The sequence below is a fragment of the Podarcis muralis genome, chromosome 6, assembly GCF_964188315.1.
Source record: "Podarcis muralis chromosome 6, rPodMur119.hap1.1, whole genome shotgun sequence".
Taxonomy (NCBI): Eukaryota; Metazoa; Chordata; class Lepidosauria; order Squamata; family Lacertidae; genus Podarcis; species Podarcis muralis.
Genome location: NC_135660.1, coordinates 15,037,444 through 15,054,579, shown reverse-complemented (window position 1 = coordinate 15,054,579; position 17,136 = coordinate 15,037,444). Strand labels below are relative to the sequence as shown.

The window sequence follows — 17,136 nt, the reverse complement described above, 5'->3', positions numbered from 1 at the left end:
AATATAATCATAGGATATAGTTTTTAAAAAGTAAATAAGTAAAGCAGTTACAATTATATAAAAATGTAAAAACAACCTTGTGATGTAGGTTAGGCTGAGAGGCCATGAATGGCCCAGAGTCACCCAAGTGAGTTTCATGGCCGAGTGGACATTTGAACCCTGGTCTCCCATGTCCTAGTCCAATACTCTAACCACGACAACACACAAAATATTCCTGGGCTCTTAACAGAAGGGCTAAAATGAACAGAGCCAGTGGAAAGGTGAGAGATAAGAAGATGAAGAAAAAGCAACATGAAATATTACGTTAAACATTAGGAGAAATATTGCAAGCTGTGAGTGCCAACTCACTAGATTTCTTGGGAACTACAGGGGTCAGCAAGCTTTTTCAGCAGGGGGCTGGTCCACTGTCCCTCAGGCCTTGTGGGGGGCTGGACTATATTTTGAAAAAAAATGAATGAATTTCTATGCCCCACAAATAACCCAGAGATGCATTTTAAATAAAAGGACACATTCTATTCATGTAAAAACACGCTGATTCCTGGACTGTCCGTGGGCCAGATTTAGAAGGCGATTGGGCCGGATCCAGCCCCTGGGCCTTAGTTTGCCTACCCATGTACTAGACATTCTGGTAGAAGAAGTTCTGTGTATGGAAAAATGCTTACTTGACACACCGATATGTTTGATGTGCTGAAAAGAAATGTGTAACTTATAATGAGCCAAGACATAGAATGTGAAGGTGCCTCTTCTGTTTTCCTCAACATCCAGAGATGAGGAATGTGATTTTAAAGATAGAAAGAGAGCGCAGTTGAACAAGGGATCTGAGCCAATCTGATTTGTTGATAATAACATTCAATCCCCATAAAGGCATCTTCTAAAAAATGCACACCATTATCTTGAAGAAAAGCGAAACAGGGAAAAGATTTGGCAGCTGAATGTATTTGAAAATAAATGGAAGCCCATTTGAACTGCAGGACCAGTACGTAGTATTTCTAGATAAAGCAACAAGTGTAAGTTTTTGCAAATTACTGTTTCGAAATTCCTATGCACCTGAAATTTAGGCTGCAATCCTATACATATTTTCATGGGAGATGTGCCATGGAGGGTGTAGGGTTAAAAATGCAAATTTGCTACATATCTGGTGAAATTGCAGAATCCTAAAACTATTGAGAGGAGATATTTAAAAATACAGGTGATATAATAGGAAACAGTATCTTATTTGCATTCCAAGTGGTTCTTCTGAACAAACTGAAGAAATGAGTATTATTTTTTTTCTTTTTTCTTAAGGAACCAGCTGGAATTAGCCAATGCCAGAATTATTACAGCAAGGAATTGAAAAAGCAAAGCAATACGAAACAGCCAACCACTAAGGAAAGGCTTAGACATGTTTGGCACATCAGGTTAATGAACAACATAATGGTACCGCTCTATATATGAGGAACGACTGAACAGATGGCACTGACCTATTTAAGGGAAATTGGCAACCATTTATAGTTTATTCGAATCAGAATAACTCAACGGCAGATGTACGAAGTCAGATTTTGTCACAATGGTAACATCTATAAAAATAAATCACTGTACATGGTGCATCCTATTTATGTTTGCAGTTATGTATACATTGTAGATATTTATCAATATTAATTAATAAATGTAATTGATGTTTGGTAATATTTCCTATTTTTACATGGCAGGCGTCTAAAGAAAACAAAAGGGATAAACTTTGCAATGGGAACCTGCGGAAACTTTGATCAGACTGCACAATTTTGGTGCTTGTTTTCCTTGGCAGGGTGAAAACTATTGAAACCATCAGGGCAAGAAGCACCAGGATTCATGTATCATCGCAGGGCAATGGGTATGCAAGGCTCAATATGGCTTGGATGATGTTCTGACACTTGGATTGCATCATGGGTGAAATATACTCAGAGTGTGAATTTCATGCTCTTTATTCAGCTCATAGTAGCAATGAATGAAACTTTCCCCAAAATGTCTAGCTATATATGCATTATTTACACAATGGGCCCTGCGTGACTGGCTAATTCCAGGCTGCTCCTGTAGGCCAATCAGGTTGCTGATTCACTTCCACCTGGAGCCTGATTGGCTGCTCCTGCAGGCCAATCAGGTTGCTGATTCATTTCCACCTGGAGCTGGATTGGGTGGCTCCTGTGGACCAGTCAAACTGCTGCATTCTGGATCCTATTGTTCTAGGATTCAGCTCAGTACATAACAATGGGTTTTGTAGTTATTACATGTGAGGGTATAGTGCATCTATGATTTAGTCTGTGCCGGGTACAAGAAGGCTGGAAAAAAACGTATCACATTTCCATCTTGGTTTAAGTGAAGTCTGTTTCTGCAGCCAAAAGGACCTGCTCATCTCCCATGCCTACACAACCTTTTATTGACATACCTTCCCACCCTCAAGAAGGAAACTCTAGCAGCATCCCCAAGCCACTGACTCCACTGCCCAGCGCCTCTGGATGAGAATTTCTTCCACTGGTTCTGATCTTTCTAGCTGGGGTGTTCTATCCACCTATCACTAAGGGTTTCCTAAGGTTGATTAAATGCATAAAACCTCAACTGGAGCAAGATTTCCCAGAAGGGACAGACAATGTAGAAAGGCCATTAGCTGTGCTGTCGAACAGCATGCTAACCACTCTTGCATTTCCTCCTGGGCCAGACTAATCTCTAGATAACAGAAATCTGGAGAAGCATGATAACGTTATCATTCTGCAATGCTGGTTCCCTTTTACTTCAGACATTGTTGTGTTTGTTTTTTTTTTTTTAAAAATCAGATTCATCATAGTAAGAACTTCTCATCATGATACAAACTGTCACCCAGTGCAGAATATTGTGTGATTTTTGTGTGTGTATTTACGTTTGTGTGTGTGTTTGTATGTGTGCCAGTACATTCATGTGTGTGCATATATCCTCTCCCTCTCAAAGGGTTTTTATTCTTATTATAAAAAAAATCCCCGAAATTAATTTCCATCCCAGAAACAGCTTTAATGAGAACTCTGGCTGTAATCATTCCCAGCTAAATATTCCCTGTGATCAATCAAAACGGTAGAACCAATTTTGTTCCCGTCACTTTTGATTTTCCCAATAAAAAATGAGTATTCTTCCGCCACCCCTTTGGGATTTGAGCTCGCAGAACCCATCAGTCTGCTTGCATCGGTGCTTTCTGAGGGATGGTACGCAAAACGTGATGAGCTGACACGTGCGCTGTGGATAAATGAATTCAGATTGATTGTGTATTTGAGAGGGAGGGAGAGGGAGGATGCTTGGAGACTTGACTGGACGAGAGGTACCTGCGTGGAAACAAAGCCTAAGAAAATGCGACCCAGAAACTGGAACAATATCCCCTCTCCTCCCAAAAACCCCACCACATTTTAACAAAACAAAGCAAAAACTGGAGAAGAAAGCAGACAGTCTCTGTCAATTATAGGGTCAGCCAAAAGTAGGCTGGGATGAATGGAATATTTTCCTGGGTGAAATTTCTTGCCTTGACAGGAAGTCAATTTTTAATTTATATTTTATTTTCTTGCTGTCACCTGAAGACATAGCATAAGACGATAAGAAGATCCCCGCTGGATTAGGCGGAAGACCCATTATATTCCAACATCATGCCCTCACAATGGCTGACCACTCTTCACACCTGCAATTCTCAGCAGCTGGAATGCCAAGGCAGGATACCTCCTGCAGCAGTTATGGCTAGTGGTCCTCCATAAATGTGACATTCGTAAGAGCGTAAGATGCTAGATAGCAAGGCCGAATAGCAAGACAAAGTTCCTGAGGCCACGTGAAGTAAAGTGTGTGTGTGTGTGTGTGTGTGTGTGTGTGTGGCCCTCAATAGTTAAATACTGGATCACTGGCTGCTATTGGGTTTGGGGATGAAGCACCAGCATATAGAGCCATCCTCAAAACTCTGATTTGAGCTCCAAAAATCCGTGATTGTGTTGGCTATTTGCAGATTAGTTGCACTGCAGAAAGCATGCTGGGGAGACCACACATTACAAGGAAGGCAAATAAACTTTTGCGAGGTTTTAATAACAAAAACAAAAACTCCTTTTACACTAAATATATCAATAAGCATGACCCACCCCCCAGGGCACTGAGAGAGCTAGGTGCTGCTCTTTATATACTATACCCAACAGCTTAATTAACATAACTTAACAGCACCTGCTCTACTGCTTCACAGCTGTAAAACTAGGTCACTGTTATTTGCTCTCACCCTTAAAGAAATACACATCTTGTGGAACAATAATGAACCTTCAAGTTTAAAGAGACCATTCAACAGATTGGTCCTCCCAAAATATGGTGGGAGGCAAGAGAACACTCCCCTGAGCATTGAACGTCCGTCCCCCCCCCCAGCAGGCCCACATTTTAAAAAAAGGCCTTTTTACATAGTCTGATTTCTTTGGACAGCAACTCATAAAGCCATGCTAGCCTCTGATTCATTACATCTTAATTTCAAGGGGAGAACCAACCACAGTGCCCGGGCACTACTTGTGGCTGGTGTTCCCCTATGCCCTGCACCTACCTCTAATTCTGACTCTATTGAAGGAGTGGAAAGGGGAAATCTACCTTTTTATATTCCGAAGCATGACGACACCCTAGTTAAGGGTGTTTGAGGGATCATCAATGGCATGCATCCGTTCTTGGAAGTGAAATTCCAGTCTTCGAAACTAGGCGCGTTTTGCGATGGGATTTCAGCAGCACAAGCAGTTTCTGAGCTTTGGGTGCGGTACTGCGCCTAAGATTTCAGATTAAAACTGCAGAGCAGAAGGAAAGGAGAACCTTTCCCTGCCTCCCCACTTCCAGCTACTCTCTGAAGACTGGAGAAGAGACCCTCTGAAGAATATTAGGGGGGTGGGCAGGGGAAGGACTCGACCAGGTGAAAAATGAATATAATATTTTAGCTGCAGTTCATTCATTTTCAGCGTTGTATTCTTGTTATTAAAGAAGCATGTCTAGACATTCCATAGGTGCGCCCATAAACCTAGGTTTAAGGTGCCATTTAGCTCTTAGCTTTTATATCTCAGTTTCTAACACTGCTTCCTTCCATAGACAGTAAATAGATTTAGCATTGGGGAGCTAGGCATTTTAGTTGCATCAAAGGTTACAGGTGCAACAGAAGTCCTATCCAGGCCCCCCACTCTTGGCCCTTTCATCCAAAGGTTGGGAGGGAGAATATGGGTAGATGGAAGGCTGCTACATTTACGGAGACTTCCCATGTGAGATCTGGAACCCTGATGGTTGTGGGTGTTAATGGGTTAAATTATTGCTTTTGGGGGCTGATGGAGGTCCTGTAGATCTTCTCCAGTTCCAGCTGCTGGACGGATCTTTCCCTTAACCTGGTTATGTTGCAGTAAAGTACATTTGTCTTTCAAGGTCTTTGTATGGCTTGCTCCCTGAAGCCCAACACATCTCTGACCATGCAGGCTTCTAAATCATGGTGGCCGGCGGGAAGCGGGGAGCTTCCATCTGCAAATGTTCTTCCCCCAACGGAGGGGGGAGCTGGCAGGGGACACAGCAGTGGGTGTGCACTCCCCAACTGGTACCTCGGGTTAAGAACTTAATTCGTTCTGAAGGTCTGTTCTTAACCTGAAACTGTTCTTAACCTGAGGTACCACTTTAGCTAAGGGGGCCTCCTGCTGCCGCTGCACCGCCACCGCACGATTTCTGTTCTCATCCTGAAGCAAAGCTCTTAACCCGAGGTAATATTTTTGGGTTAATGGAGTCTGTAACCTGAAGAGTATGTAACCTGAGGTACCACTGTAGATTATGGTTACCAGATTTTTTTCCAGGAATCCGGGGACACTTTTTTTTTTAATTAAATGTTTTATTACTTTAGGAAAGGGTTGCCCAGAGTTCTTGACCTATTTTGGGGGGGGGGGACCCCAAAGTTGTCAGGCGTGCACCTCGACACAAGGCAGGTGGAGAAGCCCATCTACAAACACACAAACGCCCCCAAAAAAGAGGTGGGGGGGAGGATCGAGTAAAGGCGCTCGCTGGTCTTTGGAAAACACGCATTAAAAAACACACACAAGGCTCTGTCTCTCTCTCTCTTCTTCACCACCTCAGCGCCTCGCTCGCCCCCGCCAACTCGGGTGCGCAGAGCCCACAGCAGAAGCGCGCCAGGGGCTCTGCGTGATTTCGGGGTGAGCGTTGATCAAGGAAGCAAGCCAGAAGGAAGCTCTCTGGCTCATGCCTCGGTTTAAATAGCCCCCCGCCCCGCCAGCAGATTGGTTGGCTGGAACTTTGACGTGGCCGGGACCTCCGCTGTTGCTTGCTACCATGGCACCCGCCATGTTGCCTTGCCGGAAGTCCCCTGGCATAAATCAGGGGACATTAATCAAAATCCAGGGACAGATTTTGGCCGGGGACAGATTGGTGAATTCGGGGACTGTCCCCAGAAACCGGGCACGTCTTGTAACCTTACTATAGATTTACATATAAACATGGGAAGCCTGCTGGAAGTCTCCAATTATCTCTGAAGATAGTCACAACGATCTCTTGTGAGGAACCTAGAAGTGTGAACAAGCTGTTACAACTCTGTTTCATAGCTCCTTGGCTAAAGAAGTGCCCTTCTTAATGATGAAAAGCATCCTGAATCTTGCTTGTTTGGCCTCTCAATGCTGGATGAAAATGCCTGAAACAGGCAGCGTGGAGACCTGATGCGGCTTTGTAACAGAGAAACTCCTTGCCCTCGTAAAAAGCCAGAGGCATGTTAAGGATAATGCAACCCGAAAACAAGATCTTAAGACAGTTCTTTCGTGGTAGTTTATTACCAAATCATCATGTGGTGGAAAGAGGAAACAGCTGTTAAAACAATGTGGTATTGGCTGGGCAAATGTTGACTTTTTCATGGCATCCTGCCTATATCCCTTTCCAGCTAGGTCTCTATAATGGGCCTTGACTGGAACCTACTGTGCTATAGTGATCTTAGCATCCGTAATCATGTCAATCGGCAAGGAGCAAGCGGATAGTTAATTGGGAGACAGAAGTCTCAGCAGCCAAGGATTACAGGTTGTCAATCAGCAGTCCCCAGCTCTCTCGGTCCTTTTCCCTGCCTCTCTATGTCCCTTCCCTTTTTTTCTTAATTTGCATATGGAGAAAACAGTTCTCTCTCCAGTAAGTGGTGAGGACGGCCAATCACAAGGAGCTTGGGGGGGGGGGAAACAAAGTTACTAGGCATTGGGAGTTTTGCAAAAGAACTGTGAAAGTGCTAACAGCAGCTTTGGTCTACATTTTTCCTGGAGGCCTGCAATAAATCTGTGGCCCTCTCTCAAGATCTCCTGGATTTTTTTATTCACAAACGAATTGGGCAGCCTGGATTGCAGGCTTGGTCGAGCTGTCTTCTGGTGCTTTGGATTCATTTAGACATAGAGTATTAGACAAATTCACGGAGGAGAAAGCTACGAATGACTACTAGACACAATGACTATCTTCTACCTCCACTGTTGGGGACAGAAATGCATCTGAATAACGGTTGCTTGAAATTTCAGAAGGGGAAGAGCATTGCTGCTTGTGAGATTCCCATAGGGATCCATCTGATCACTGTGAGATCAGGATGCTGGACTAGAAGGGCCATTGGCCTTGACGCAGCAGCACCATTCTTCTGTTCCTATGCTTTCTTCATAAGCAGAATTGCAATAACACTGCATGACTCCAACACTCGAATCTCTTGGATACAACTCCCAAGAGAGTTGTGTGCCCAACCCATCATTATGTTCCTCCATAAGCAAATCAGCTTCTAGCCATAAGAATAAGCTCTGTAAATCAAGACGTCCAATTTCTTTGCAATCTTGCGAGAGAAGCTCAACAACTTTGGGCAAAAAAGCTCAACTACTTTTCTGTCTGGATTTTCACTTTTTGAAATATGGCAACCCTAAGGTAAAGGTAAAGGTACCCCTGCCCGAACGGGCCAGTCTTGACAGACTCTAGGGTTGTGCGCCCATCTCACTTAAGAGGCCAGGGGCCAGCGCTGTCCGCAGACACTTCCGGGTCACGTGGCCAGCGTGACAAGCTGCATCTGGCGAGCCAGCACAGCACACGGAAACGCCGTTTACCTTCCCGCCAGTAAGTGGTCCCTATTTATCTACTTGCACCCGGGGGTGCTTTCGAACTGCTAGGTTGGCAGGCACTGGGACCGAGCAACAGGAGCGCACCCCGCCGCGGGGATTCGAACCGCCGACCTTTCGATCGGCAAGCCCTAGGCGCTGAGGCTTTTACCCACAGCGCCACCTGCGTCCCTTCATGGCAACCCTAGTGTAGCACAATTGCTAGGAGGCATTTGTGGTAAGCAAAAAGGATGGAGCCCCCCCCTCCTGCTTCCTGGCTGATAAGACTTGCTAGCAATGGGGCCAGACAGAAAGGTGCTCTGGCAGTTGCATTTTGGTCTGCCAGGTATGGGCCACAGGTTCATCACTGCCCATCACCATCACTACAACTTGCAGTGCTATTTATTGGGTCCTTGCATGGGTTCCCATGCCTGCCACTTTGGCAGAGTCCCAACAACATTTATTGCTGGCTATGTGTGATGTGTTTATGTGGTGCTGGAGGAGACTCTTGAGAGTCCCATGGACTGTAAGAAGATCAAACCTCTCCATTCTTAAGGAAATCAGCCCTGAGTGCTCACTTGAAGGACAGATTGTGAAGCTGAGGCTCCAATACTTCGGCCACCTCATGAGAAGAGAAGACTCCCTGGAAAAGACCCTGATGTTGGGAAAGATGGAGGGCACAAGGAGAAGGGGACGACAGAGGACGAGATGGTTGGACAGTGTTCTCGAAGCTACCAGCATGAGTCTGACCAAACTGCGGGAGGCAGTGGAAGGCAGGAGTGCCTGGTGTACTCTGGTCCATGGGGTCACGAAGAGTCAGACATGACTAAATGACTAAACAACAACAGTGTGTTTCTGTCACTGCAGGTCCCCATTCACGGCTAAGCGCTTATTTAAATAACATTATCTTAGCTGTGCCTTTAGTACAGGATTGGGGAATCCTCAAGCCCAGGGCTGAATGTGGCCCTTCACATCTTTCTACCTGGCCCTACGGACTCTTCTGAGGGCAGGCGTGTTACTGACCTTACCTTGCCCTCTCCTTGTGTCTTTTTGTGTAGCTGGATTGTGCTAACAGGCCCTCTTGCACCTCTGGATGGAAGAGGGTTGATGTCAAAGAGCAAGCCGGCAGTAAATCACAATGCTCAAGTTGGAGTTAATTCTTTATTAGCATGATCTCTGCAGACTTGGCTGAGGGCCAGGCCTAAGCAGCTCATCCCCAGTAGCCACCCCATAAATCAGTTGCTGAGATGGAAAGTCCCCGTCTCCTCACAGCCACCTAAGTCCCCCTCTTCTCCAGGGCTTTCCCCAATCAATCGAAGAAAGCACCTATGTGCAGCCTGTCCTTGCTCTGCCCGATTCACCCCTGGTTCTGGGAGAACTTGTTGTAGCAGGAGGGGGAGACACCTGTGCCTCTTCCCCCACCTGACTCATACCTGCTTCTTGGCTTCCCTCCTCTCACTCACCTGCTTCAGCATCTTCCTCTGAGCCTGGACTCATCTCTGCCCCAGCCTCTTCCTGCTCGGTTACCTCTTCAGCTTCTGACACCACCTCTTCCCAGTCTTCTCCATCTTCTCCCTCGTAGTAGTTCCACCACTAATCCCCAAGCTCTGAGCCCTCTTTCCTTGGTGGTTCCCCAGTTGGTTCCTCCCACCTTTTCCTCTGCATCCAACCAGTCCAAGACAGGTGTAGGTGTGTGTGTAGGAATACAAAAGTAACTATACAAAAGTAACACTTAGCATCCATTGCTTCACTCCTTCCACTCAATGACCAGCATGTGGTCCAGGAAAGCTGCCCAGAAGGGAATAACAGCTCTTGCGCTGAAAAATGTGTAAACTGGCTGTAAGAAGAAAGAAGCAACTCTCAAAATGAAGAGCCCGGATGCAATTTTCTTTTCAGATACATTACGTTTTAGTCACAATCACAGAAGAAGGAAAAATAAGAATAAAAGCAGGCATTAGCAAGATTAGCAATATCAAAAACAAAACAAAAAACAGAGGACGATTATGAATCCTTCACAGAAGGCATATTCACAGTGTTCATGTAGTTGCACAGATATTTAGAATTGTCCCAACCCCTCTGAAAAACACACACACACACGAAAAGATGCAGGTTTGTCTTACTGCTCAGTTAATCCGGAGAAAGTGGTTTGACCAGCCAATTAAAAAGCTAACTTTGTTTTTCTCCCATTATCTCTGCGTCAAGGATGGAGACAAGTAAATTACAATTATTCTTGGCGTCTACAGCTATTTTAAGAAACTGCGATGGTGCAAATGGCCCAGCGACAATTGCGGGGGAAACATAGACGACAGCATGTTTTGTTTTTACTCCTTAAAAGGTCAGGAGGAAAAGAAGTTCTGGATTCCATTTGTCTGTGTGGCTTTTCATTCTGATTCCGCGCTGGTTGCAGGTTATTTCGATCAATACTGACTTTTGTCCTTCAACCTCGTGGATTCCTGATTCAGCAGGCTTCAGAGGCTTATCAATTACAGCAGCAATGGACGAGTTTTCTGGCAAGTCCTCAAAGTAGTGACATGAGTAGTGGTGGTCGGAACAGGATGTCGTCCTGGCCACACAAGCTTCCTCTTTTACTTATTAACTGAAACATTTCTTTTCATCCACATTTGGGTCCCCCAAGGCAGCTAACAATCAGCCACGAGAAGAAGTGCAGAAAATTAGCAATCAGTGTTGTGATACAGTATCAGGGATGCAGGCATACCAGTGTAAAGAACAGTAGTCAGCTTAAAGCGCACAATAGGAGAGAAAAGACCTGAAATTATTACTCATGCCAAAAGTGCAGTGGAATAACCTTTCTATATCTCACACCTGAAGGCCAACAGAGAAATTAATCACAGAATTGTAGACTTGGAAGGGAACACAAGGGTCATCTAGTTCAGCCCCCTGCAAGGCAGACAAGACTCCTAGGGCAGAGTTCCATAGTCTGGGTGCCACAACCCTGTCCTATGTTTTGGTAGTGGGGAAGCCATGGTGTTCCAGAGGTTGTCGAACTCCCAAATTCCTTCAGCCGCAAGCAAGCATGGCCAAGAGTTTCTGGCAGGTTCAATGCATGAATAAAGGTACTGAACTTCATAAAATAAGGAATTGTATGATAAAAATTGATCTTCTATCAGTTGCATTTTTTTGCATGGTGTTCAGTAGGCCAAGGCTCTGTAAATCATATGGACACTATATGAAGCTATCTTATACCACTGATATACCTAGTCCTGAATTGCTTGCTCTGACTCGCAGAGCTCTCTTGCTTAGCTGCAGGATCAGGGATCAACCCAGGACATTCTGCCTGAAAGGCGTGTAGCTGAGAATAGGGATGGGTTATCTGCCCATTTTGGTTTCTTGCACTTCCTCATTTTTTCCAGTCTTTAGCTCATTTTAATTTCCACACCAGTTTGTCAATTTTTCTTTTTAAAAAATCCTCATGAAGATTCATTAGCGTCTAAGCATGCTTTCCCCCCAATTATAATCCTTTTTTTTTTGTATGTTGCTTTCACTAACAGATGCATCTTCATGCTCACTTTCCCCTAATATGCACATTTTTCTGTACACATTATTTGGTTGGAGAACGGAATAGCAAAACTCAAGAGAAGTGTGCATTTCAGAGGAGAGCTGTGGATAGTTTTGAGAAGTGAACGTTAGGTAGATTTGCATTACAATGCAAACCAGACTGAATTCCCCCCCCCCCCCATACCCTACATGGGAAATAACTATATAGATGGAAGCACAAGGGATTCAAAGTCAGCAAAACACTAAGAGCCTAATCCAGAAAGGCGAGTCAAGTTGGAATGATTTACCAAGGGGTCCGGACACGCTTCAGCAGCAATAAATAGGCATGACTGATTGTGGGTAGTCAGTTAAAAGGAGAATAAAGAATGGGTGAACTGGACAAGCAAACTGAACAGATCCACAGCCAGAAAGTTTGCCATGAGATGCCTAGTAGTTTGCTATGGAAGCCTTCGTAAATCTGGCTGTGTGATATAGCTAGCACTCCTATCTAAGGAATCCAATGTTTCAGCGTTATTCTATGAATTAATTTTCATAAATTAAATTTAAACAAAATTTAAATCACAGCAAGTTTTGTAGATGGGAGGCACTACACAGGAACATTAATCCATGCCAATGTTAAAATCTTGGTAACATAGCTAGAGCACAACAGATAGCTTTATGGAGCAAATTTACTATACAAGCTTAAATGGCCGTAAACTGGGCATGAAGTCTGCAGTTGAAGCTGCCATTTGTCTAGGCCATGTAATTTTTTTCCGGGAGAAGAGTTTGCAGCGCCTATAAAATAATCCAAAGGGCCAACCAAGTTCACAAGCAGTCTATCAATGAACATTATCTTGGTAGTCAAGCTGACCGATAATAACACGCAGGCCAGTAAACCCTTCTCTCTGCAAAACCCCATTCAGTGTTTCTTATGGTGAATCTATAGGTCTTCACATTTCTCTGAAATTATTTGCTTTATATTAGTGACGCTACAGTGCGCCTGATGCAACAGTATTCACCGTGAAGCCTTCAGGCTACAAAGCAAACGCTGCTAACACAGAACTGATAATTCACAACATGCAACTACAAAGAAGGCTACAAACCACTCGCCCACAAAACAACCACAGCCCAGATTATAGTAGTGACCATCCTTTGGGGGTCAGCATTCCGGAAGTGAAGTCGGAAGCACCAGATAATGCCCAAGTATGAGATAGTGTAATTGCAACAGTGCCCCTAATGACTCAGTAAGGTTTTACTTCTAGTCTGCTCAGCCTGGGCAGCAGCGTACTATGAGAGTGGCAGACAAGTTTGCATGCTCCTCTCCTGTTCTCGCTCCTTGTGCCACCCCTGACCTAGAACGGGGGTCACCGACCGTCTTTGGGACGGTGGACTTTTTTGGAATTTCAAGAAAGTGCCGTGGGTGCCAGTCACAAAATGGCTGCTGTTTGGGTGTGGCTGTTGAAGATTCATTCCCCGTGTCTGCAGTCATGGGATTTTTGTCTATCACATGATGGTGTATGTTTTGACTCCACAGAGTGGGAAGTGACGGAGACAGGATGTTTGTGTTCCTGTGTTCCGTGAAGTGGGACTATTGTCCTAGAGAGAGAGGGAGCCATGTTGCAGTGCTGTGTGTGCGTTTATATGTAAATAAAGTATAGCAAAAATGCTGAGTTGCTGAGTTCTGTTACGCAACTGCGCAAACTCTGCGGATCCCTAAGTGTGCTGATGTTTCTTGGCATCAGTTGCTGTGATGTCTGGGCTGAAGAAAGCTTTTGAAGCTCCCGAACAATCGACCAGGAGGGAGAGAACATGCCAGTTGGGCATGTGTCTCTGCCAGGGTCCTACTCGAGAGCAGGGGATCCTAACAGCGGCATCGTGGTTTCGAAGTAGGAGAGGCTGAGCCAGCGCAAACAGGAACTGAAGAGGAAGAACAAACTGTGTTTCACGTATTGTGGATTTTTGCAGGGTTATGTACTGGGACCTTCCACGGGCGCCATGGCAGGGGGATACTGGCAAATGCCATGTTGGTGACCCCTGGCCTGGAAATATGCAGAATAGCATTGACTGAACTGAAAGCTCCATGGCGACCCAATTCCATCTACAACAGTGCCTTCACATCACAGTAGTCCTCTGAATCAACCCGATTTCTTAGCAATTATCCCCAAAGTCCACTTGCAAATAGCAGCAGCAGCAGCAGAACGAATTCGAAAGCCGACACTTCCTGAGAAATCGTAAGCCATGGGCAGCACGTCACAGAGACATACATTAGCCATGCAGTTTTCTCTCCTAAAAGGATGCTTTGCATAAATTATTGAACCATCACGACAGACGTCTAATTCAGCATCGGCAAAGAAGGCATGTGATTTCTGCCCATGCTATGGATTAGCAGCATGAAATGCCAGGCACTGTATAGCAACTTGAAACTAAGCCGGGCAGCAGGCCTGCCCTTGAGGAATGTTAAGTGTTTTCTTATTTATCAGCATAATGCAAAGCACTAGACTGTCCTCCGCCTAATGAAATTGCTTACTATACAGACAACAAGGTGCTTGAAATGAAGATGGAGGTGCCAGTTATGTTTCAGGTGGGAGTCTATATATATATATATATAAAACCCTGTCATAATCTTTTACAGCTAAAGGATACAGTACAACATCATTTATCTAATTCCCTCTAGCAGGTGGCTGCATATCTCGACTGCCGAATCGCAGTCTCCTTTACTGATGGTAGCCTTAAATAAATAAGGTAAAGGTAAAGGACCCCTGGACGGTTAAGTCCAGTCAAAGGCGACTATGGGGTGTGGCGCTCATCTTGCTTCAGGCTGAGGAAGCCGGAGTCCGCAGACAGCTTTCCAGGTCATAAATACTACCGCTCAGGCTTTGGGGCCTTGTCTGGACAAGGGAGCCGTCTTCCTTGGGCACCAGCTGCAGCATCTGTCAGGTCTCCTGTTGCTGGCACCCAAAGTACCTTTGTATCCCATGGTGACTGGCTGTGCCCCAGGAAGCCATCGCATGGGGACGAAGGGCATCCATACCGCAGGTGCTTCACTAACAAGGGCACGACTTAAATGACGTTATGCAGCACAATGGATCAATCGGACTTGCCGATCAGAAGGTCAGAGGTTCGAATCCCCACGACGGGGTGAGCTCCCATGGCTCACTCCCAGCTCCTGCCAACCTAGCAGTTCAAAAGCACGTCAAGTGCAAGTAGATAAATAGGTACCGCTCTGGTGGGAAGGTAAATGGCGTTTCCATGTGCTGCTTCTTGTTCACCAGAAGCGGCTTAGTCATACTGGCCACATGACTCGGAAGCTGTATGCCGGCTCCCTCGGCCAATAAAGAGAGATGAGCGCTGCAACCCCAGTCAGTCACGACTGGACCTAATGGTCAGGGGTCCCTTTACCTTTAAGGAGTCTCAAAGCGGCTAACAATCTCCTTTCCCCTTCCTCCCCCACAACAAACACTCTGTGAGATGAGTGGGGCTGAGAGACTTCAAAGGTCACCCAGCAGCTGCATGTGGAGGAATGGGGAAGCGAACCCGGTTCACCAGATGACGAGTCTACCACTCTTAACCACTACACCACACGGGCTCTCACACTTGGTGGTGTTGACCCTTCATTGCCAGCACCCTTGCTGCTGGGGGACTGTGCACCCTGGCGATCCACGGCGTCAAAAGCGCTTTTATGCAAACCAGTGCATTAAACAGTGGGAACTAAACCTGAGCGTTGCCTCCAAATGTTCCAGCCCATACTGATGTAATGGGATGCATGCAAGCACTCCAAAACTAGAAGCATTTTCTTGCTGTAAACACAGCACTGAAGAGCTGAGTGCCAACAGACAGACAGTGATCACAGTCATGGCCCAAAGTGGCAGCGTGCATTGTTTTCTCAGCAGTCAATTTACAGAATACTGTCCCCCCCCCCCCCGCAAAAAACAGGAGTTTAAAGAAAAAGAAATAAATTCTAGCTAGGTAGCCTACGGCCAAAGATTTAACCAACTGCTATAGCCCACAATCCACCACGGGTGTAATAATTACATTGACAGTAGATGCATATTTGCAGCAAATAACTCCGTGTTCTGTGCACAGCTCAGGACAGACACATGGGTGCAAATTCACTTTGCCTAGTGCAAGAGGTACTTCCTTGGAAGTGGTGGCCTTAGTTATTGTTGTGACAAGTGGTTGCCAAACATTCTCCAGTGTAAAAGACAGGTGGGACGAACAAGCGCTTTCTCCCAGTTCTTTATGGCAATGAGTTTCTGAATTCCCTTTGAGGCCATCGGCCAAGCAGAGCAAGCATGCATGGAATAAGTGGCGTCTTGCAATGTGACTTGTGGTCTTTCAAGAAAGTGGCTGGCAATTCCCCTCCTTCCTGGGTTGCTTAATTGCAAGTCCTCTTTTATCCGTGAGCAGAACTTGTCAGTTATCGGTTGCTTTCGACATTTCGCCCTGCTACACTGTTGTTTTCTCTGAAGCTCTTCCACCAAAAGGCACTTTTGGATCGGTGCGGACTTGGCAAAAAGATTCCCATGCAACCACAATCGATTCAGCAGATCTCCAGAGAACCCTGTTTTTGCTTTTTGTGTTCTTAAACCCAACGTATGCTGGATCCTCTTATGTCCAAGTCTCCATGGGCACCATTGATTCTTTTGTCCCGACGGAGGGAAGCAAATTCTCTTCTTGCAGGAAACCAAAGGGGAACTGAACTAAAAACCCATGGATCTTTTTGAGTTCTTCTGCTGCTTTGGCAGGATTTTCGCAAGCGAGCTTCGGCTTAGTGATGTACTCCCGTAACTTGGCCAAGTTAGTTACTTCGTCATTGGGAAGGCTTCGGAAAACCTAATTCAAGAGATGGATGAAGAAAAGGAGCGTGAGCACAGAAGTCTTTCCAAAGGCCCATCTACACCAGAGACTTATTCAAGGGGCTTAATGGGCACCACCTCTCCCCACAGAACTGCAGGTCTGTGCCAAGGGCTAGGGATCTCAAACAGACAACCGAAATCTGTCAGCTTTGGTTTTTCTCCTTTCCCCACCCAAACATATGTTCAGTTCTCCATATTTACATTTCAGTTTGCAAATGTTTCCCCTCACCTCATAAAATAACTCAGCATTTAGTATGGTTTTCTCCTAATATACATGTTTGGCTTAATATATATATTTTTGCAAAGCCGTTTCCCCCAACGCAATGCATTTTGTATGCTATTTTCACAGACATAAGCCTTTTTATGCATACTTTATCCAAGTATGTGTACTTCTGTGCATGCTTCTTGGCTGGAGAACTGCGCTGCACAATTCAGAGAAGTACGAATTTCAAAGGATAGCTGTGTTTGGTTCACATATTCTTTTGGAAAGCGCAATTAGGTATGCTTGCCTCTCCCCCCTCTCTAGTACTCACATCAAACTACAGTTCCCAAGATTCCTTGGGTGAATCCATGTTAAAGTTCATACACACATTTTGACTGATTTTAAGTTACTCACCCATTCCACTACAGAGGAAAACCTGAAATGTACCCCTGGGTTTCTGCGACTATTTTCCAGACAAAACTGAAAACTAACAAACTCTGCTAAATCTAACAGCAGATAAGGGCAC

The 17,136-nt window shown here is 45.3% G+C and overlaps 1 protein-coding gene across 1 annotated transcript in view; it reads right to left on the bottom strand.

Moving 5' to 3' along the window:
- Positions 1-9,941: 9,941 nt before the first annotated feature.
- The window catches only part of PLD1 (phospholipase D1), a 114,859-nt gene continuing 107,664 nt past the window's right edge, over positions 9,942-17,136 (bottom strand). The window contains exon 26 of the mRNA XM_028731576.2: positions 9,942-16,385. Coding sequence (XP_028587409.2) covers positions 16,161-16,385 — 225 coding nt within the window. The 3' untranslated portion in view covers positions 9,942-16,160. The remainder of the gene's footprint in view (positions 16,386-17,136) is intronic.